The sequence below is a fragment of the Falco punctatus genome (genome assembly GCF_963210335.1).
Source record: "Falco punctatus genome assembly, chromosome: 5".
NCBI classification, from domain to species: domain Eukaryota; kingdom Metazoa; phylum Chordata; class Aves; order Falconiformes; family Falconidae; genus Falco; species Falco punctatus.
Window position 1 is genome coordinate 37,543,497 of NC_137584.1, and position 22,430 is coordinate 37,565,926.

General features: G+C 40.0%; 1 protein-coding gene across 3 annotated transcripts; it reads left to right on the forward strand.

The window, feature by feature from the left end:
* The first annotated feature begins 1,993 nt into the window (after positions 1 to 1,993).
* PHF10 (PHD finger protein 10) lies at positions 1,994 to 21,643 on the forward strand. Of its 3 annotated transcripts, none has more exons than XM_080388514.1 (12): positions 1,994 to 2,757; positions 5,478 to 5,584; positions 6,144 to 6,274; positions 7,053 to 7,136; positions 8,641 to 8,774; positions 8,891 to 9,040; positions 10,245 to 10,354; positions 11,900 to 12,053; positions 14,476 to 14,631; positions 19,428 to 19,536; positions 19,822 to 20,010; positions 21,421 to 21,643. In XM_080388514.1, exons 1-12 carry the CDS (start codon positions 2,137 to 2,139, stop codon positions 21,504 to 21,506), a joined length of 2,031 nt encoding a protein of 676 aa, XP_080244640.1. In that variant the 5' UTR covers positions 1,994 to 2,136; the 3' UTR covers positions 21,507 to 21,643. The 3 variants fall into 3 exon arrangements, with proteins under 3 accessions (XP_080244640.1, XP_080244641.1, XP_080244642.1); XM_080388515.1 differs by having other exon boundaries at positions 7,059 to 7,136; XM_080388516.1 differs by lacking the exon at positions 14,476 to 14,631.
* Positions 21,644 to 22,430: the final 787 nt, after the last annotated feature.

Consider the following 22,430-nt stretch of genomic DNA (forward strand, 5'->3'; position numbering starts at 1 on the left):
GTTGCAAAGCAGCAGTTTCTTGCTTAGATTGGACAATGCTTCAGACTTGCATACTTTATTTCCTTGTGAGCAGTCCTTCTGAGGTAGATGAAGTTCAAGTTTTCTGCTGATTCAGCTACTTCTCTCTAAAGTAGTCCGCTATAGTAGCACAAGGAAGTACATTTGGAAAATCTAAAAAATCAACCATGATAAAAATCATATACAGAACTGCTGTAATGGAGATGCTTTTTTTCAAGTTCAAATCCACCTCTGACTGCACTGTACTCAAAAGAAGACAGCAGTATTTCTAGCTGAACATTTAAAAATATTAATATTAATATTCATGAGGTATTATCTGTTCTAAAGCATAAACATTGAGCACTTTAAATAATTTTCAGAAATCTCTTGTAACATGCAAAGAAAACTACTTTGTTTTCTTTTTGTAAAGAAATCATCGAGAACAGCAAGAATAAAGTCCAGAGAATACATGTTGTCAAAACTGCTGCACATCTGGCCCTGGAAACACTTAGACCTTAGACTTTACTCAGGAAGTGTGGCCAACTATGGACAATGTGACTATTTGCAAAACCAAATAACTTGTGTGGAAATTGTTACAGGATTTTGCAAGTGTTGGCATTGTTTTGCCGTCTTCCAACTTTACACTTTCTGCCTTCCTCCTGTGGCAGCAAAGCAGTTAGTGTCGACTATGACATGGCTCCTGAATTCATTACTGAGCCGGCCGGCCAGACATGGGGCTAAATGACACAATGACACCTTGTGGATCTACTTCAGCCCCATTGGTAGTACAACAGAAAAACAGTAGGATAGAGCTAGTATACATTTATTGCACTGGCTTTGGTAATGGCTTGTTATGGTAAGTAATACTTTAGAAGCCACAGCTGGTTTTGTGCATCACATGTACTTCATATAGTTGAAAATGTTCAGAACGTCATGATTTTAGTACTAGTTTTTGTCCTAATCCTGTTGGCATGTTGAAATTGACATACAGTTGAGGTAGTTTTGCTTGCTTTTCTCTGTAAAAAAAACCCAAACCCAAAAACGCTTTTGAAATGTGTATGGGTGAGTACATATGGGCTTCATCTGTTGTAACGCTCTTCTGTGGAAGTTAAAGCTGCTGGTGTAAGGCCAAACATTGCAAAATTTTGAATGTTGCTTGTCTGTTGCATGCCTAGGGTTGTTAATGAATGTACACAATAAATTGCAGGTATTGGTATTCTTAAAAACACACTTCTTGTAGGAAGAGGCAGCGTTCTTTTTTCCCCCTGCTTGTGTCTATGATAACATGCGGGTGTGTGCAGGAACCTGGCTGGGAGGGAAGCCATGTTATACACACTTAAGAATTTGTGCAAATTTCCAATCGTTTGCTGTGAACGAAGCGTGAGCTCAGTCATAAGCTTCTGTGGGCCTTAAGCTTGCATGGAATGGAGCTGCCTTCGGGCCGGCGCCCGAGTTTGGTCATTTCAGTCCAGTGGCTTCTGTCGGCCGCGGCTGGGGGGCGACGAGGCCAGCGGGGAGGCTATTGATCGCAGGCCGGTGCCTGGCAGGGACGGCAGCGACTGCATTTTGAAGAACGGCTCCGGCAGATGTGTGAAGCGCGTGGGCGCTGCTGTTGGAGCCGCCGCGCGTGGGCACGGAGCGCGGGTGCCGTTTCCGCGCCTGTTGCATGAAGAGCTGGAAAGAAACGCGGGCGGAGGCAGCAGGCGGGGGTGGCGGTGCTCGGGGCTGCGGGCCGAGGGGGCAGCGCTGCGGCCGGGGGGCGGCCTCGCAGCCCGGCGAGCCCCTGCGGGCGGCGGCCGGGGCGCGGCTCGGCGCTTTGTTCGCCGGAGCGGGGCCGTGCGCGGCCACGGCGCCCGGCAGCGCGCGTGCGAGCGAGCGGGCGGGCGGGCGTGCGCGCCGCCCCGGCGGCGGCGGGACGAGGGTCTTTTCGTGCCGGGGAGGGGCCGCGCGCCGCCTTCCCCCCGGCCGTAACGGCGGGAGCGGGACGCGACCCCGGGCGGCGCCCGGCGCGCAGCTGCTTCGGCGCTTCCGCGCAGCGGCGGGGCCGGCTTCCAGAGCCCTCCTCGCAGGGGCGAGCGCGCTTGTGCCGGCTCCTCGAGTGCGCCCCCCGCCCCCCGTACACCCCTCCTGCGGGGGCTGATGGTTCACAAACGTAGCTCGTCCCCGGCTGACGTTCCCGGAGACGGGAGCCTGGCGGTGGAGCAGCCCAGCACAGCTGGGTGCCAGCTCCCGCGCCGGCCAGCGGCGGCGGCGCTCGGCGCAGACCACCGCGGGGGAATGCTGCCCCTCCGCCCCGCGCTGCTGCCCAAGCGCTACCGAGGCGGCTCGGCTCCGCGCTCGCGGCCGGGCCGCGCGGCCGCCCGAGCGGCGGCGGGAGGAGGAGGCGGCGGCGGCGGGCGCGGCGGCGGCGGCGGCGGCGGCGTGGGGGCCCCGGCGGCGGGCCCGCGCGGCGGCGGCGGCGGGGCGGGCCGGGTGCCGGTCCGGCGGCGTGGGCCGGGGTCGCCGCGGGCTGCCCGGAGGGGGGCGGAGCAGGAGCTGCGCGAGCCGCCGCGCTCGTGCGCGGGCTGGCCGGTAGGGGCCGTTGCCACCCCCCGCAGGGGGAGGGGGGGCGGAGCCGGGCGCGGCGCGAGGCCGGGTCGCGCGGCGGCGGCGCTTCTCCTGGCCCAGCCGGCGGCGGCCCCCGCGGCGGTCATGGCGGCCGTCCTGTCCCCGCGCCTCTGCGACAGCGACCCGGCCACGCCCGGCGCCCAGTCCTTGAAGGTGAGAGCGGGCGGCGGCGGCGGGCCCGGCGCGGCGGCCTGGGGCTGCGGCGCAACAAGCCGCCTCGGCGGGAGGCCTCGCCCAGCCCCCTCCAACGCGGGCGCCCTGACATGCCCGCCCCCGCCGGGCTCGGCTGATGGCCCCCGGGGGAGCCGGGCGGCGGGGGCGGCCTCTCGGCGGGGGCTTGGCGCCTGCCCGCGCCGCGGGCCAAAGTTGGGGGGCGGGTCCGGGGTCCCTCGGGGTGGCCGGGGCCCGTCCTCCTTCCCCAGAGTCCTGACGCGCCTTCCCGGCCGCGCCGCGGCGTCGCACCGGCAAAGTTTGGGTCCGGTCGGGGCTGCTGTGCGTAGGCCCGCGGGTGGTGCCTGCGGCAGCGGCCGGAGCTTGCGGCGCCGGGTACTTGCTGCTGTTTCTGCACCCAGGGCTTGGCAGTTACTTTTTGAAAGGCATCTTGAAATGCCTTTGAAAGGCGTAATTCAGGCTTTCCCATTGCATAATAAAAGATCGTTGCGTAGATGCTGTGATAGGAGTTTGTAATGCAACCTCATTTCCTAAGCGCTAACAGGCGTTTTACTGAAACAGGCGTTTTCAAGGGAAGAGAGGGCTTTTTTCGGCAGTGTTTAACTTTCCATGTAAAGAGAGCCACGAGACTGTCCCCACTTATTATTTTTGGTACACTACAGCATGTCTTAGATGGCAGTGCAAACGTTTTCATTTTCTCTGCAAAGTCCTTGCAACAAACTGCCTCATTTCCTGGAGTGTTTAGTCTGTGAGCCTGTGTGATTGGATTTGCAGAAGTTTTGAGCAAATAAGAAAGAAAAGATGGAGATGGAGGACCCCTATCTCTCCTGTGATATAGGCGCTCGTATTTTTTGACAGTACTGGATTTAGTAAAAGAAAATTTCAAAGCGAAAGGAGAAGCTGATGCAAGGCACTTCCTCTCAACTGTCAGATGGAGGTCTTCCCTTTTAAAAATGTTTTGAAGTCTCTTGGTAGCTTTGGTATAGCGAAGCATGGCGTTGGCCCTGTTTGTGTTTTTGTCTGGCAGTTCAGAAAGTTTGGAGTGCGTTGATGTTCCATGTGGGATGTAAGGATGTGCTGCTGATGAGATACAGCTGTGTGACAAAATACTTCAGTGTGATATTGTTTTGATTGGCGACTGCTACTTGGTATGTTCAGTTGAGTTTATACAGGGTATTCTCAGCAGTACTGGGAAGTAGTATTGCTAGTAATACTAGTGGAGATGCTACTTACCTGATTCTTTAAGTATAGCTGCATTGAGTAAGCATAGTTTCATTAAATTTGTTTTTCAGTTTTTGTTATTGTATGAAAGATGCTCTTCTTGCTCCTCCATAAGAAAGAAAAAAAAACAAACCTATGAAGAATTGTGGGAAAACATGAAATAAACCAAAAATACAAGAGACACATGCTTTTTCTCTGTGGCCTGTCTTGATTCTAGGGCTGAGAAATGTTGCATAACAAAAGTAATGTATTCTCGTTTGCTGGAATCTTTTAAAATGATATTCCAAGTGATTTGATATGCAAAACATAATAGAATGAAAGACACTAGCTAAGGTAGACCTAACAGTGTTCTTGTCATTATGTAATAAGTAAGTATAATGTAAGTATAATTGGGCTTTATTTCTGACAGGTTAATTCTTCTTTCCTAAACTTTTCACCAAAGTTATGAAATGTGATTCTTTCATGGTACTCTACTTGGCAGTTTTCATGCTTAAAGAGCTATCTTGTTCTTGGCTCTACTACTGGTTACAGTAAGTGATTCACTTTAACAGTTCTGCCTTCTGTTTCTCAATTATAATCATGCAAGGTTAGTCACTAAGTGCTTTGAGAGTTTGATATAGGTAGGAGTTGTATACTATTATTGGACAATAAAGCAGTAAAAAACGCAAGAAGATCAGTTGAATCATTGGTCTGCTAGATTTTACGGAATTCTTTGGGTTTTTTTGTTTTGTTCTTCTTTACCCTTTATTCCCTTACTTTGTATAGATCTCATGAAATCTGAATAGTGACCATCTGTAAGTTAACTTCTAAATACTCCCTTGTAATACCTTTTTTCTCTTCTGCATCTGTTGCAATGCAACATCAGATATTTTTTCTTCAGTTTTTCCCCACAAAAGACAAGTCTTTGCTACTTGCTGTAATCATATATCTTTATATATTGTGTACCATTCCTTTTACTTTAACTGTATGTCTGTAAACTCCCGTGTTGCTTTTGCTAATATTTTCCTTGATTTTATAAGCATCAGCTTTTAGCAAGGGCTTGATGTTTTTGCTTTGCCCTTGCTTTTGCTTTGGAGAGCTAGCCTGATTAAGTGAATTAGTCTTGTCCCTGACTGTCACCATTGAGGGAAGTTTGCTGGCTCTACAGCTGTCAGGCCATGCTGATGCCTTGAGTAGTTTACATCAAGAGCAATGAACTTGATGGTCAGAGCCACAGCTTTTGTCTATTCAGTGCTCCACCTACGCAACAGGTGAGAAACTACCCAGTTCTTCTTCTGTGCTCCTATGTGTCATGCAGCTAGTTTATAGCAAAGAATAATTTGCTATGTAAGCTGTCCTATGAGCTGTTTGTAAAGAGTGTTATTAAATAACTCAGTACTTAGGTATATTTAAACTGTGGATGGCCTTGCAGTATTTTTTTGATGTTTTGCATTATCTGGTGGATTCTGTTTTTTAATATTTTATCTTCATTTTCATTTCAGGATGACACAGAAGAAAATTCCAATGACGGCAGCCAGCCATCCAAAAGACGACGTATGGGCTCAGGGGACAGTTCTCGCAGCTGTGAAACTTCTAGTCAAGACCTTGGGTAATATCATTTTTTATGATTCCTGCTTTCTTATTGCTAGTTTTCCTGTACTGTTTGATATGCTTAAGCATTAGCTCTTCTTTCTTTGCTTGTATATTCTTCATACAACTTTCTGAAAGAAGGGAATGTCCTATGAATAACTAGCTGTCTTTTTCTTCCAGCATATTTAAAAACATTTTATTTTAAAATGACACAAAATGTGTTGCATCTAATTTACAATCTGAAGCATATCTCACATGTTTTTAAAATGTTGCAGATTCTTTGAATGAATTTAAATGCTGTAGTTTCTACTTTTCCCAGTGTGCTGTCCACTATCATGAATATCCCTATCTTCGTGTTCTGTCCCTCAGCATATTGATAAATACTGGTCTGGAGAAATACATGTAAAGTGGGGTGTGACGAAGTGACTTTGAAATGGGTTTACAGGACAAAGTGTTCTAAAGCCAAACTTCATAGATGTTGTTCATTGACATATAAGTAGGAACTACTGAATTTCTAGAAATGTAAGTATCCCTCTTAAGGATTCTTTGATTTGTTCTGACATTGTTATTATTCTTAGATACAGCTATTTTCCTGCTGAAAACTTGATAGAATACAAGTGGCCACCAGATGAAACAGGCGAATACTATATGCTTCAAGAGCAAGTCAGTGAATATTTGGGCGTGACTTCCTTTAAGAGAAAATATCCAGGTATTTATTTTAAAGGTTTTTCTTCTAAAAATCTTTGTCTTTGTACAGTTTGGTTGTAATCTGTATCAGTCTGACTATAGCATGAGCCAACTGATTAAAAAAAAGACCCTGGCAAAAGCAGATCTGAATTATGTATGTTGTACTTTTTGTTACTGGCATATTGAAAACATATCCTATGTTTTTTGAAATAATTTAAGACTTCTTGGTATTGCCAGTAAAAATCTGTAAACAAGTCTGATTTGGGGGTTAGATCAGCAAGTACCTTTTGAAAACTGACATCGGTTTTATTTTGGGGTATTTTGTTGGTGATCTAGTATATACCCGTATCTCTATATTCTGTTTCCTGAATTGTGGAAACATTTATACACTGGAAGCATTTAAATAAATTAATTGGAGAGGTTCTAATATTTGAGCCTTCATTATTCAGATTGTCAAACCTTGTTCTTCTGTTGTGGAATTTATTTTGAAAAGGCATATTAAAAGGGAGTGTACCTTCAGTGCCTGATAGTGTTTTGTGCATCTGAGCTCTTAAGTCAGATTTCTTCACTGTTTCTGTAAATCATAACTACAGGCAGGGTACTCAGAAGAATTGACCATGTCCCTACAGTGTATGTTAAATTTAAAATTATTTTATAAAATTAATGTGTTTGTAGGAATAGTAGTATAATACAGACTTTTGCTGGCTGGTAATAAAATTGTCAGAACACTTTGACACTGTTTATGGGGGAGCTGGAGTAACTGCACACATTTTTATTGCTCTTTCTTGTTTTCTTTGGAGATTTAGAAAGACGTGATCTATCTCACAAGGAGAAACTCTACCTCAGAGAACTAAATGTTATCACAGAGACTCAGTGCACACTAGGTAAGAAGACAAATTGTTAGATTCATGGTTTCAGTGGTGCACTTGACAATGTTGGGTTAATGGTTGGACTCGATGATCTGAAAGGTCTTTTCCAATCTAAGTGATTGTATGATTTCTTGTTAAATTATTAAAAAATATGACAGGCTGAAAATGTGATTCAGTTTGGTAGAGAAGAATTGCATCACTCTCAGCTGAAAATGTAAGTTCTGAAATGAGAACTGGTTTATTATTATTTTGTGTAAATTTGCCACGAACTATCAGTATTCCAGGTTTATTATAAAAAAATAAATTTTTGATCTATTCCAATTACTTGGCAAAATCCCTTCTATATTGTAAATTAACTTTTAGAACTTTGTTCTCCTTCTAGAATAGAGAACACCATCATTTTTCAAATAAAAAAAGTAATAATTCAGTCTTGTTTTTCTGAGTTAGTTAGAACTCAGCAAACACTTGTGGCACACATTAACTTAGATGGTTCAGCTAATATGTGGGAAGTTAGAAGGGTGTGTATTAAAGCACTTTAACATATGTGAAATGGAATGATGCGACTTATATGGAAAAAGCTTGAAGTATTTTTTCCTCCCTCTGCTAATACATGTGACTTGGAGCATGTTAGAGATTAAATGATGCCTGTCACATTTTTTTCTGTATGTTGTGAGTCTGTGTAAATTTGTGTATTTGTAAATGTAATGTCATTTTATATATGACATTAAAATGTAGTGTCATTTTATATACGAACAATCTTTAGTATACCACCTTTATTTCTCACTTGCCAGCTTTCTTGATTTGTATTTTTTTTAACTGAAATATTTGGGAGAGAACAGTATCTAGTTTTTATCAATAGAAGCAAAATGCTATATTCTGCCTCATGTATCCAGTAGAGATGTGCGCTGAGTTGACTATCCCTATTCTTTTAAGGTTATATTTATAATCAGTGGAGGTAAGTTGTGTTGGAACCTTTGAAGAAGGAGTTCTGCATTGTAGCTGCAAACTGAGGCATTCTAACTTCTGAACTTCAAATGCTTTAATTGGGAGTCAGGAATCTGTGTGCAGTTTGCTGCTCTGAATTGCCCTCACTGTGTTTCTTCCTTGATTTGAATAGAGAGGTTATGTAAATGTCATAATTTCAGTTAAAGTTCTGCAAGTTAATAAAACTAATGCTTCACTAATACTGGAAACTGAAACTAGCAGTTGAGCAGATCCCACTTAGAACAGAGGTTTTGCCTTGCAGGGGAGTTTAGTAGGTGGCTGAGTCGATGTGAAGGGGTCTGTAGTTCTAAGGAAGGAAAGAAATAAGCGTTGGTTCCTTGGGTAGACGCAAACTCCCAATCAGCCTTGAAAGCTAAACGGCACAAGTTCACTCCTATATGAGAGAGAGAGAGAAGCATTATTGTGCACAGCAGGTTGTTGTCTTTAGCTGCTCAAAAACTTGATCATTGTGGGATATAAATAACCTACAGTTAGTTTTGCCAGATAGCATCATTATTGCTTTTATCTATTTTAGGTCTAACAGCTTTGCGTAGCGATGAAGTAATTGATCTTATGATTAAAGAATACCCTGCCAAACACGCTGAGTATTCTGTTATACTGCAAGAGAAAGAACGTCAGCGAATAACAGACCATTATAAAGAGTACTCTGTAAGTAACTAGCATTGTAAGTGAACCAGATCTGTAACATGTGGAGTATAAGAAAAGGCTGTTCTCAAACTGATAGTGGAATGTATGTGAATTAATAAAATATTTTTTATTTTCAGCAAATGCAGCAGCAGAACACGCAGAAAGTAGAAGCCAGTAAAGTTCCAGAATATATTAAAAAAGCTGCCAAGAAAGCTGCGGAATTCAACAGCAATTTAAATCGAGAACGAATGGAGGAAAGAAGAGCCTATTTTGATTTACAGACACATGTAGGCAGATTTAAATTTCTTATCGATATCAGTAGGTAGCTCCATGCTTTTCAGTAAAGTTGGTTTTGGTACCATTTTAACTATTTTATTATCAAAGGTTTTGATTAGTCTTGTTTCAGTGATGTAGGGACTTGAAAAGTTTTGCTGTTAAATGTGTAATACTGCTAAAAAAATAATCTCAAATATATTTAATGTGAAACTTTTTTTTTTTAAACTTGAAAATACTTGTCTCCGGGAGCTTTACAAATTTCAGTGTTACTTTGTTATTATGTCTTTAATCTGCTGGTGGTAGTATAAAACTAAGAGGGATGCTTAGGTTACTAAGAAGCTTCTGTTGCTATTGTATCTATTCATATAAATGGCTAATTCTTTTTTGGAATACCTCAAAAATTTTGACTGAACAGTACCTAGAGTAAAAAAGGAAACTATCCTCTAAGAGAGTGCTGCCTGTCAAGGTTATGCCCTTGATTTTCTTAGGTGTTGTATTATTATTGTATTAGATACATTTCATGCTCCTGTGCCTGATTAAAAAAAAGAAAAACAAAACCCAAAAACAATTAGCTGGCATTTTGAAGCAAGACTGTTCTACTTGTGTAAAGACAGTAAAAGCAGAAATTTTCTCTATGCAAATCATTACGTGACAGTCTATTAAGGAAAATTTACATTTTTCTGGTACTGACCCATGTTCAAGACAAGATAGTGGATAATTAGTTTCATTTTTTTCTAAGGGAAAAAAGGCTTTTATGTAAGCTTCTCGTTTCCATATATTCACATTATTAATTCATGTCTTTATAGTACAGTCTGGTTTCAGAATTAGATGGACATGTTCTTGCTACCCTCTACCAATATGGACCAGCGATGATAATTCATGCTAAAGATGCCAGTCACAAAAGTTGTTTACTGTTTCAGTTGTTAGCTTTTAATTTTTACATTACTTAAAATAATATATTGTTAGAAGTGGTCTTGCCTAATATTCATTCAGTTCATTAGGTATTTAGTGATTGGACTTAATCAGTAATACTGTTTTGTGAGTGGCATCTCTTACCATTTTAATGAATTGGATTTCCCATGGGAGAACCCGATTGGCTGTTCCAACTCAGTGAAACTGGTTAGTTAAAAAATATTTGAGGGGGTAGATGGTGAGGAAGGCTCAAAAGTTTGTATGTGAAAGAAGAACGTCATTGTTTTGTATTAAACAATACAGATTATCCAGGTGCCTCAAGGAAAATACAAAATCTTACCTACAGAGAGAACAAAGGTTAGTCCTTATCCAGTGGCTCTCATACCCGGCCAGTTCCAGGAGTACTACAAAAGGTATTTTAAAAGCATCCTAACTGCCGACTCTCTTGCACTGATCTATTTTCTCTACATCTAGCAGATAGAAAACATTTCAGTGTATTAACTGTAAGGTTTTGAATTAATTTAATGTGTGAGACACTTGGTAGTCTAATAGCTGCAGAGCATGACAGCTTTTGTCAACAAAACGGTACTGGCTGCAAGAGTACTGTCTCCACTGACGTATCACAGTGCCTGAGATTTGGCCTGCTCAGATATTTACTGTGGTAAAAGGAGACATTGATTTCACTCCTGCTACCCTCATGTGTTTACTAATCTGCCTCTGCATGTGTGCTAAGGTTAATGTTGCTATATTAAAATGTTGTAATGCTGGCTTGTGATCACGTTTTCTGTGTTGATGGTGTTGCTGCCCTTTTAAAAATTTGTAGAAAGTTTTTAATTAAAAAAAAAAAATAGTTTTGTCTTGTGGGCTAAGTTTAGTGTTGGTTTTAGAAGTGAGAGGGTAAGGTATTGCTAGTTGGATAGTCATATTTCATGAAAAATGTGTATTGACTGTCTACACAAATTTAAGACTTTACCAGTAGCATTCTCCCATTTGACAAATACCTAGTGATTTGAAAATTGTTAGCTAAGTCCTTACCCCTACCAACAGGGATGGTACTCATCCTGTATATGCACAGTTTTCTTTAGAGAAGCTCTTTATTTGCATATGCCTTGCTCATTCCAGTCTGTGTGCAAACAGCCCACTCCAAATTTGCATGTTACAGGACATCCTTGAAGGACTTCAACTTTAATAAAGTAATTTAATTAAAAATACTAGATACCTTGTGTATTTTGCACTTATAAGCTGCAAGTGAAACTGCTTGTCCTTAATGAAGGACACAGCATTTCAAAATATGCATCAAAATAATACCCTATTCCTTACAGTGTTCATCCTTAATAGTAAGAGGACTTTCACTTTTTTCTTAGTATTTAAGGTAAAAAAAAAAGGGGGGGGGGGTAGATACACGTTAAGTCGTATCTGGCTATAAGCAATGTGATTAGATCTTCACATTCTTCTGAATTATATATTTATACGCATTTTATGTTCTCCTTCAGTAACCAAAGAACGTAAAACATAGCTATATTCTTTACTTTCTTTGCTTTGGACCCTAGCTGTTTGTGTGCCCTGGGTTAGAATTGTTCTGCACATGCTTTGGGAGCACTGTACATTCACTAATGAAGTGTGTAGTCCACTGGGCATAGTAACGTGGATTGGCTAAAAAATTTTTAGGGGTTCCATGGCCTCTTACGATTATGTAGGTTTGGAACATTGCAAATATATTCTTCCTGTGTTCCATGAATATTCGCCATACAATGGAGACAAGTACTAGATGGTATCACATTTGGTAGGAGAAATTAGTATGTTTTCTGTGTTTTCAGAACTGCGTGTTTTTATGTGCTTTTCTGGAAAAAAAAAAAAAAAAGAAGCTTTTCTTACTCTTTCTCATTGAAGTCCTGGTATGCTGTGTGACTTTATGTATACTTTATGCATAAACATTAAATTATTTATTTTAATTTTAGATACTCTCCAGATGAACTTCGTTACTTGCCATTAAATACAGCTCTTTACGAACCTCCTTTGGATCCAGAGCTGCCTGCGTTAGACAGTGATGGAGATTCAGATGATGCAGAGGAAGGGCGAGGTGATGAAAAACGGAAAACCAAAGGCAATTCGGTGAGACAAATTGAAAGTATTTCAAAGACAAAAAGATCCTTTCCCTTCACTTTTGTTGGTTTCAGTAGTTTCTTTAACATTCACAAAATGAAGGAGAATCATAAACTAAAAAGTGTACTCCCTTTTTTAATACTTCTATTTTATAACCTTTCTCTCCAGCTTTCCATTTTGCTCCATTTTTAAAGTAAATTGAACAAATATTTGAAATTTTAGGCCCTTTCTTCCTTCTTTTTAAAGACATTTTGAAGAATCTTCCCAAGCACAGCTCTTTGTTATGCCTTTTTCCCAAGGGGAAGTTGGTAGCATTTCTGAGGGGAATGAACACTGTAGTTCAGGTCACAGCATATTTTGCTCTTTAAGTCCCACAGAATCTGTCACAAAGCAAAGAAAGGTGTTGATAGCCTTACAACTTTTTCTTCTTGCGACATAGAAGCAGGAGGTACTTGATACAGAAACAGTTATTTTATTCCGATGTAAAGAGAAGGTAAAAAGCACTGGGTTTTTACTTTAAAATTCATCTTTTAAAAGATGAATCTTTATGTTCTGTTACTGGAAGTTAAGGGAAACTTTTGCATGCCTACCTTGATAGCATTTTAGATGCTCAAGATCAGCTGAACTTCAGATGAGCTGTCTGACTACAGCTGAACCGCTGGTATATTGTTGTAGTTAGTATGTTGGTGACAACCACTTTCCAGAAGTTTAATCCTAACTTTAAGAGAAATAGAATGTAAAATCACAGGTGCTTTTAACAGTTTCTAGTTCAACTGATGAACATGTTAGATGGTGGATACCTATAATGCTAAAGCTTCATATAAATGTTTATTTTGTTTGAATACTCATAAGATACTCATAAATGAGGAAGAAAGGAAGGGGTCAGCTTTTAGGTTACTAAGGGAGGGATAGCTGTTAATACACCCTTTCTGCTTGCATTTTTTTGGAGAAAAAGAAATCATATAAACTTAGCATGCTAAATGTCAGCTCAAAATTTTGACTTAATCACACTCCAGCTTGTTTACAGTTAGTCTTTAACCGTTTCTTCCCAGTTCCCTTTTCCACTGACATCTATTCCCTTTAAAGATAAAGAAAAGTAATGGGACTGAGCAGACTATCCTTTCTTTTTTACAGAAGTTCAGAAGTCTTTTTGGTGACAGAATGCAGAAGGGAAATGTCCTTGTGTTGGAAAAGTGTAGGGAAAATTTAAAATGGGATTCCTGTGAAGTGGGTTTGTCTATAGGAACAGGGGTCCTTTTCTAGTCATTGGGGTGTATTGTTCAGGAAAAATACATGTTGAACACAGAGGTGCGCAGTTGGCAGGACTCTTTTCCTGAGTTTTGGGCTACCTACCATTTGTCAAATCTCCCTGGTGAGTCCTACAATGTGCTTTAAGCTTTTGCTTTTTCACCCTCCCTGTTGTTGGAGTCAGGTAGCAGTTTTCCTGTTCTGTAGTGTTTTAATGGGCCTGTCCTAAATAATCCTTCCCCTAAAATAATGGTGAAACATACAATTTCTTATTGCCACATAGTGTGCTTTGCTTTTACACTCCTCCCTTTGCCCTGTGTCTGTTTTGTCTGGTTTAATTTTAGGCTCTGGGGCATAGGCTCATTACTGTGATGTTTGTACAGAGTGCCTTTTACTGTAGGGCTCTATTGTTACTTGGCCTTCTGGTTTTTATTATAATAAATGTGATTAATCATATTGCTTTCTTCTGGAGCTTTTTGGAGGCCTTTATTAACACTTTTCTGAGAAAAAGCTTGTGCTCCTGTTCTTAATTATGCTTACATTGGTCTCTCACCCTCTTTGAACTTCTTGCCCTCTTTCTTGCCTCCTCATTCCTCAAAAAAAAAAAAAAAAAAAAAAAGCTTTAACTGCAGCGTAAATTCTGTTGTTTGGTTCTGTATTAAATATTGAAGTGTGTGTTGCCTTTGATGGCATTCTGCTGCTGCAATCCAAATTAAGTATTTCAATTGCTCCTGGTGAAAATAGTAGATGAGGGTGGCAGAAAAAAACTTCAAATGTTTATTAATTCAAGGCAGCGCTATTTGGTGGTACACTTCAAATGCATGGCAAGGGCATTTTTAACTTTTGCTGGCCCTTTACTTCTTAAACAGTATCTTGCGTATAGTGGATTTCTTGCTAAATTTTAAAGGAAAATGGTTCAAAGAATTGCAGTGTTGTGCTTCCCACCCTGGTATCAAGGTGAACTGGAAAACATGACTGCTACTGCTGATGCCAGTCTCTTAGCATGAGAAAAAGTAGTTCATGAAGGTTATGAGCAAAAGTGTTCTAGATTGTGCTGTACCCCATGCTTTTGCAGAAGGAAAGATGTATCCTTCTCTTACCTTAGTTGGCTCTCAGGGGCATAGGAAAGACTTGTCTGTCTATCCAAAAAATAAAAAATATAGCTATGGTATTTTTATTATAGGACAATTCGTCTGGCAATGTATCTGAAGGTGATTGCGCCACAGACAACCAGGAGGATTCTTTTCAGGGAAGACAAAAAACAAGAGACAAAAGTGCTACACCAAGAAAAGATGGTTCCAAACGTTCTGTATTATCCAAATCAGTTCCTGGGTACAAGGTAGAAGAAAAAAGCCCCTGACTGAACTTCTTTACTGACCAGCCTCTCCCTGAAATATTTGTTTTTTCAGTAATATGGGACTTCTGCTCGCTGTACTTCACTAGCTGCTCTCCTGTTGTGTGCTCCATCTGTTTGCTTCCTTACTTCCTTTTTGCTTTTATTTCATGTGGGGTTTTCCTTTACCCTAGCTATACAGTGGCCTCTGTTTCTGTCAACTTCTCAGATTCCCAGGTAGTAACGCTGTAAAAAATCCGCTGTGGATTTATCATTGGAACTGTACACCTGTCTGTCTGCCTTAGCATAGCAGTCAGAATTACTTGCCAGTTCAAAACTAGCATTCAGTATCCATTATTGCTTTTTCTGCTATTTAGTATGGCAGCATACCAAGAGATCAGTGCTGTAAAGTGCAGCTACGTGGCTGAACATATTGTTACGATGTTCATTTTGAGCACAGACTTTCATCCTGAGATGTTACGACGTACAGGATGGAAGGCAAGAAGCTTACTACAGTTGTATAGGCAACACTACATAACCACTTTAACAGTATATGGAAAACAGCTTTTTATGTAGCTCGTACTGTGTAGAAACATTTGTGGGCAATATGCTTTTATCCAAGCCAAAAACGTGGGGAGGTTGTTAAGACATATCAGCTGTCGAGCAGTGATTGCCAAACCTAAGACCCAAATCTTCAGTATTACTGTATAATAATTTCAAAAATGAGGATGAAAATAAGATTAAGAGAAAAATACTTTTCAGGAGAAATGGTAATTGACATGCATTATTTATATGTGGTTATTATTCTGCATACTAAGAGAGGATGTGAATATAATGTAACACTTTTAAAGCACGTTACTGCCTAGTCCTGTTCCACTGAAAGGAATGAGAATTTTCCATTGACTTACATGGGAGCAGGAATAGACCTGTAAGGAAGGAAAACACTACATTAAGATAGTGTTTAGTATTTAGCAATCAAGAATGCTTGTTAGGAGAGGTTATAGAAAAAGAAACACTTTTGTCAATGACAAGATCGTACATACTGAGAAACTGTCTCAGCAAGTGAGCTGTTGATGGCTTGCATTTTATATTCATAAATATTTACTATCTGTATTTACCAAGTTAATAGTAAATCAACCATAACTTATGTTAAGCTAATTTCCAGCAAGAATTGGACAGCTTTGGTGAATTTTCTCTCTACATACAGTATCTGTACAAGTTCATAACATACAGCAAGCTCCAGTTGCGTTTTCTCTTTTCAGGAACTTACTAAGAAATATGCAAACTATGGAGATTTAGACTGTGGTACCATATGTATATTTTTTTATATGTAACTTTACAAATTGTTGTAGACACCAAATGTATACCAATATTCCCATGAACATGAAATCCAAAGATAGAACTTGAATTTTTGTTTTTAGCTTCATTTGACTTGACATTAGAGATTGTGTGCCACTGGTTTACAGAAGTTTCACTTAGCTGGGAATGCCGGAGTGATTATTAGTCCAATCTCTGTAATGGCCTTATGAGTGCATAGAGAGAGAACTGAAGGGCAGAACTTTCTGCAAAGTTCTGAACTTCTAATTGTAGAAGAGTAATGATGGTATGCAGCATTGCATTTTGAAAATGGTTTCCTGTAGCAATTACTTACTGGTTCAAAACCACCGATTTTGTTAGTAACAAGGTGTTACTGTAAACTTGCAGTGCCACATCTCGGCAATGTCAGCACGTCCTGCCTGCATCAGCCATCAGGCTGTTGATAAGTCAAAGGTGGTGATGTTGTGTTGGGAGGGTGAGAGGATTGGCTTTCTTGTTTGTGGGAACGTTTAAACGCTTTCAGTAAACCCAATTACGTGAGCTGTTTTAACTGGTAAGACAGAACGATTCTTGTTTGTTAGTCTATAAAAACCCCAGATAATGATATATACCATATGTGCCTAAACGTTAAGGCACTTTGAGCTGAAGGCTTAACTGGTTTAAAATGTTGTCCCTGTGAATTCTAAATCTTTGTAATACTTTTGTTCTGTATTGTTCTCTAATATCTGACTATTTTTGTAGGGCAGTAATCTTTTGGTTACATGTAGTTAAAATTGAAGGATAATTACTATGGCATTGACATGCAAATGTATAGTTACAGCCACACGATGAGTATTAGAGGATTCACACATTTCCACTGAGTTATTTTTAAGTAAAAGAAATAATGTATTTTATATGGAGCCATTTTTATTGTCAGTTCTTTAACAAAGAACGGTTAGCGTGTGTTCTACATTTTTGTCATGTTACAAGTAGTGAGTCTGTGTTGCTGCAGGACTGGCTACGACAATTGCACACACAGGGTACTGTTAAAAGTACAGGAGATCTTTTGCACATAAAAATGAAATGTATTGAGAAACTGTATTTTACAACACTTCTGTTTCGGGTCACTGTGTATAAAAATGGAACACTTTGCATTCAGAATAGGACCTTATAAAAAGGTGTAGTTGGAATGCTTGCTTTGTGAGCTGCAGCACAGCAGCATGGAAGTGAAAACTTACGGAGCAGGGCGTCATCGTTCTGACTCTGCATTCATTTTCTCTCCCTTTCTCATACCAATAAGATGAGGATGTAGAAAGCAAAATTGACTCTATAATCAGATGGGATATTGTGACTTCCCATTTGGATTTGATAGACTTTTTTCATAGCATTTCTAAAAGCCATTTACGGTGGTAGAACTTGAACTGATTTGAAATGTGAATAGTCTTGCTTTTTTTTTTAATTATTTTTGTAAAAATACTTCCATACTGTTGGAACTTTATTAGTAATAGGCTGTGATTCTCACCCCCCAACATGCACGATTTTTAATGAACAGAATTTAGTGAAGTAAGACTAGATGGAGCGTTTTTAATAAATGCATCTGTATCAGTGTCTAACTTTAGAGTTATGTGTATCAGAGTGTTAACTGCACATACCCTAACGCAGGTACAGCGACCGAAAAGCAGCTCACTTGAGTTTTCTTGCTGGAGTACCGGGGAGTATGCTGCTGTATATTAAAGGCTGTAAAATACAAACCTATAACAAACTAGAAGTCTGATTAGAAAAGTGCACATGCTATTCTAGAAAGGCTTGGTTTAGTTAGAAATAGATAAAAACACAGTAAGAAAAAAAAATAATAGAAAGTAGCCTAAACAATGGAAGGGTAAATACTGCCACACTGACGAGGTTTAAGCATGTGCCACTTTTGTTGGGAGGAGCAGGGTATAAAGGTATACATGTAGGACACATAGTATAGTTAACAGTAAAGGAGTTTGTGTGGTTTTGCTTCCATTATATTTATTATTTTGTAGAGATGTTTGTGAATGTTAGACTTATTTTATTGTTTTATTATATTTATGTATAAAACAGGTTGACTCTGCTTTTTTATAATAAATAAGCAAAAAAAAGTCTGTATGAATGCCTCTGTCATCTTTTGAAGGAAGTTACCTATAAATATCTGGTATGGTGTTTTGTTTTCTCAACTAAAACTCTTTAGACCAGAGAATTTGAAGCAGACTGTAGCCATATTTTAATTTAAGAAGCAGTTTGAAAACTTTAGAAAACTTAAAGCACTGCGTCCTGACTACTCTAAAAATGAATCAAGATACCTTTCTAGGTGCTAAAAAAAATGAGGAAATAGACACACTTAGATAATTCCCAAGATCTTTTGCAGTACAACTTTTATGCAATATATATATATGAATGTAGAAAGAGAGTTCTGTTTTCACTTTTAAAATGTATTTTAAAATTAAACTTCGTTCTTTTCCCCACTGGTGGGAGTTGACTGGGACTCTTCTTGCTTGCAAACAAGCTGTTTAGTTCTTTAGAAAACAGTATATGCCTTGAACTCGCTCTGCTAGCTGCCTATTTGCAGCAATTCTTTTTTTTTTTTTTAAACCCTCTGGCACTAGTCGATTTAACATCAGTGAGTACTATATGAATTTTAAACTGCATTTCTCATGGATCTCATTATGCAGTGGTCAAAGCTCAACAGTATAGTAACTGAAATCTGTCTGAAATTTGTAGTTCCTTACTTCTTTGGTCCTCATTGGGATAAAACTCTGTCAGTGTATCTCTTGGGCTGGGACACAGAATACAAACACACCGTTACTCGCGGTAACAGCCTGCTGTTTCTCTTACCTTTTAAATGGATCTCGTGGACCCCACTACACTCCAGAGGATCACTTACATTATGAATGTAAAACTAGAGTTAAGTGCAAGGCTGTGTTTCTTACAGTGAACATGACTGGATACAAGGAAGAATGGTAAAACAGACAGCTGTGTACAGCACAGCTAACCAGATATTTTGGAACTAAAGATAGAAAAATCAAGTTTATTGCTTTTGTAATTAATTTTCACTGTTTAGGAAGAAATACAATGCAAATGGAAAATTTTATTTCATTTGCTCCATAAACAGGAAATCTGCATGGAGATTCATAAAGAAGTATTCTATGCTGGAAAAAAGTTACTAAAGTTTTTCATTTTATGTCACATTTAATTTACATTGAGAAGAATATTAGCTGATGAATTAACAGGAGGAAGCAAGTAGATGCTTTTGCTCCAATTCAATTCACGTAGAACTCGCTGTGTGTGCCAAACACAAAAATTTACGTAGTTAATCTACGATATTTTTCAATGCTGCTGCTTGTCAGTTACTGCCATACGTTTTAAGGGTCACACATCTTAACAGATAGTTCATTAATTTTAAGAGTTAAGGAGATAAATGACATTTCCTGTTAAATCTGTAAATTCTTCTGGAATGAATTTATAGCCCTCTTCTACCCTTCCAGCCAAAGGTCATTCCAAATGCTATATGTGGAATTTGTCTGAAGGGTAAGGAGTCCAACAAGAAAGGAAAAGCTGAAGCTCTTATACATTGCTCCCAGTGTGACAACAGTGGTAAGTATCTGCATACACTAAGCGGATTCCTAAAGGAGTTTGTTTGATGGATCTTTTTGCGAAAATATTTAGTGTACTACACATATGTACCAACTGTTTGGTTGCCCTTTCTGTCCTTCGTTAAGACTCCACCTCCATTTAATGTGACATGTACTAGCACATTCAGTACCCTGTGGGACCTCACCAGGAGGTGAGCTAAGCTTCAGCTTCTGTAAAAGCAAACAGTCTTAACTAATTTTATATTTCATTTCAGACATAAAAGTAATAATATTGGTTTTAATCTAGGCCACCCTTCTTGCCTTGATATGACCCCGGAGCTTGTTGCTATGATTAAGACTTATCCTTGGCAATGTATGGAGTGTAAAACATGCATTATATGCGGGCAGCCTCACCATGAAGAAGAAATGATGTTCTGTGATGTATGTGACCGTGGTTATCACACTTTTTGTGTGGGGCTTGACGCTATCCCTTCAGGTAATAAAGTAAGAATTAATTGTTCCTCTCCCACCTCCTCTGAATCCTGGGCTTTCTCTGTCAGAATTAATTACTCATTGCTTCTGAAAGAATAGTTTAAAAGAAGCATGAAGGGTAGAAGTAAGTAATACTGTAGAAAAGCATTCACACTGTAGGACCCATTTTTTTCTTAATAAGCTTTATTTCTGTATATTTGGTTGGGCAGTTTAACTTGGCAACTTCTGTATAGGAAATATAATTGACTTTTACAACCGAATCTGAACAGACTTTCAGAACTCAGGGTTTCTTTCCATATCCACAAAATACTGAGAAAAATGACCTCTTCGTAAAATAAACCTGTGAAGAGGCTGTATTGCTGCATACTGCTGGCGTACAGCTTTCGCATTAATAAAGCATTTGTGCTGTTATTTCAGTTTCTAAACTAAAAGCTATGCTCAATCTTATGTTTGTAAGCACCCTTCCTTCCCATTTTTTTCTTACACATCAAAGCTGGAAGTGATGTCAGGCAGCATGTACCTTTACATTACCTGGTCACTCCTATCACCTGGCCAACTCAAGGCAATGTAAAGAAAATTACTGGTAGTACTAGTACTTGCTTTTCACGTAATACTAAGTCCATGGTAAGGTAGTTCATGAATAAGTGTTCAGCAACTGCCAGTTCTGCAGTGACAGTATTCCTTGTAACTACAGTACTGCATATTCCCATTTTGGGAAGCCCTGGCACTAGCTGTCACTTCTGTACGGGTCCTGTGGCTGATTTAACTTTCAGGCTGACCTAAGGACAGAGTCTAAACGTAATAGACTATACACCTACAAAACTTTAAAATTACCGAAGCAGCCTTTTATGATTCCAGCTGTTGTAATACAAACAGTTAAATGCTTCTGCTCTTTGCTCAACCCTTTATTGTTCCCTTAGCAAGCGAGCTTTCATATGAGGTCTGGTGATGAAACTCTGCCAGCAGTTTGTGCTGCGCTGAAATAACAAGCACTGGTTTGGGGAACGGGACCCCACACCTGAGGTAGAAGAGCAACATTCCCCCAGCTGCTGTTCATTTCTGCCCAGGGGAACAGTCTTTAACCTCACACCATGGTCATTCACATGAAGATAAAACTTTCAAACTCAAGTGTTAGTTTGTCAGCCACCTCCTTAGCAGTGCTGGCACTTCTTGGGGTCCATAGAGATCAGCGTAGCCAGTTGTTGCACGTAATCAGCCCACAAGGGAGGGTGAATTTTACATGCTGCTTTTTGTACCTTTTAGAAAAGATGCTTACATTTTAAATAAAAGCACTGGTGGTTTACATTAAAGGAAGTATTGCAGATAGATGAGCACCTATCAGAATGGTAAAAGGTGCGTAACTAGGTGACTGAGTAACAAAGTTTCCCAATAATTGATAACTTTCTTTTCTTAGGTCGCTGGATTTGTGATTGTTGTCAGAAAGACCCTCCCGTACCCAGAAGAGGAGGAAGAAGGGGGAAAAACAGCAAGGAGGGCTAAACCCCCCCCAAAACTTGCTGTCCAAAAACTTAACTGCACAAACTAAAGTGATACTTTGGTGCTATTTAACCAACCACTCTTAAGAGGAACAATACCACTTTTTACCAAATAAACTTTTAATTTTGTCTATATAATGATTTTTTTGTGATACAAGTCACTAATGATGTCCTGTCAGATGTCTAGATAGAGACAGACAAGCCAAATTGCCACTCAAAATGAGAAGGCTTTCAGTAATGGAATTTAAATTGTACATGCACAGTTCGTATAAAATTACAGTAATGCACTTATTTATTTCAGTGCACTCATCAGTAAGCTCTGTGAAAAGAAAATTACAGAGCCATTTAAATACACACTATTTGCATAGCAACTGGTTATTTTGAAAGACTCAACTAAAGCAAAACGTACTCCTGGAAAAACTAACTTTCAAGGAAGAGCGGGCATGACTTGACCTTCTTACCATGTACTACAAATTCTTTTCAGCGGAAACTTTCTTTGCAAGCTAATGACTTAATCATAAAAATGTAACAACGACAACAACAAAATCACCGAAGGCTATAAAGGAAGGTGTAAGAAAACACCTCTCAATTTCAGGATACTGTATGCTGTGTTGCTTTTATGAAGGAACAAAAATGTCGTATTGACAAGTAACAACAGCTGAAGGCTTACTCTCCCCACCGTAACAGTGAAGAAGTAACACTATTCACGTCATGGATATGCAGAGGTGATGAGTGACTGGACAGACCTCTGACTGATGGCTGACGTGATTTAGAGCACAAGCAGTCAAAATGTAGGTGATCTATCCCCTTAGGTGATTGATTGGTTTTTCCATTGTACACCCTAGGCTCCTCAACCTGAATACACTCAGAAACCATTGCCAATTAGTCTTACCGGAGATACTTGCTCAGAAAAGAAGCAGACTTTATT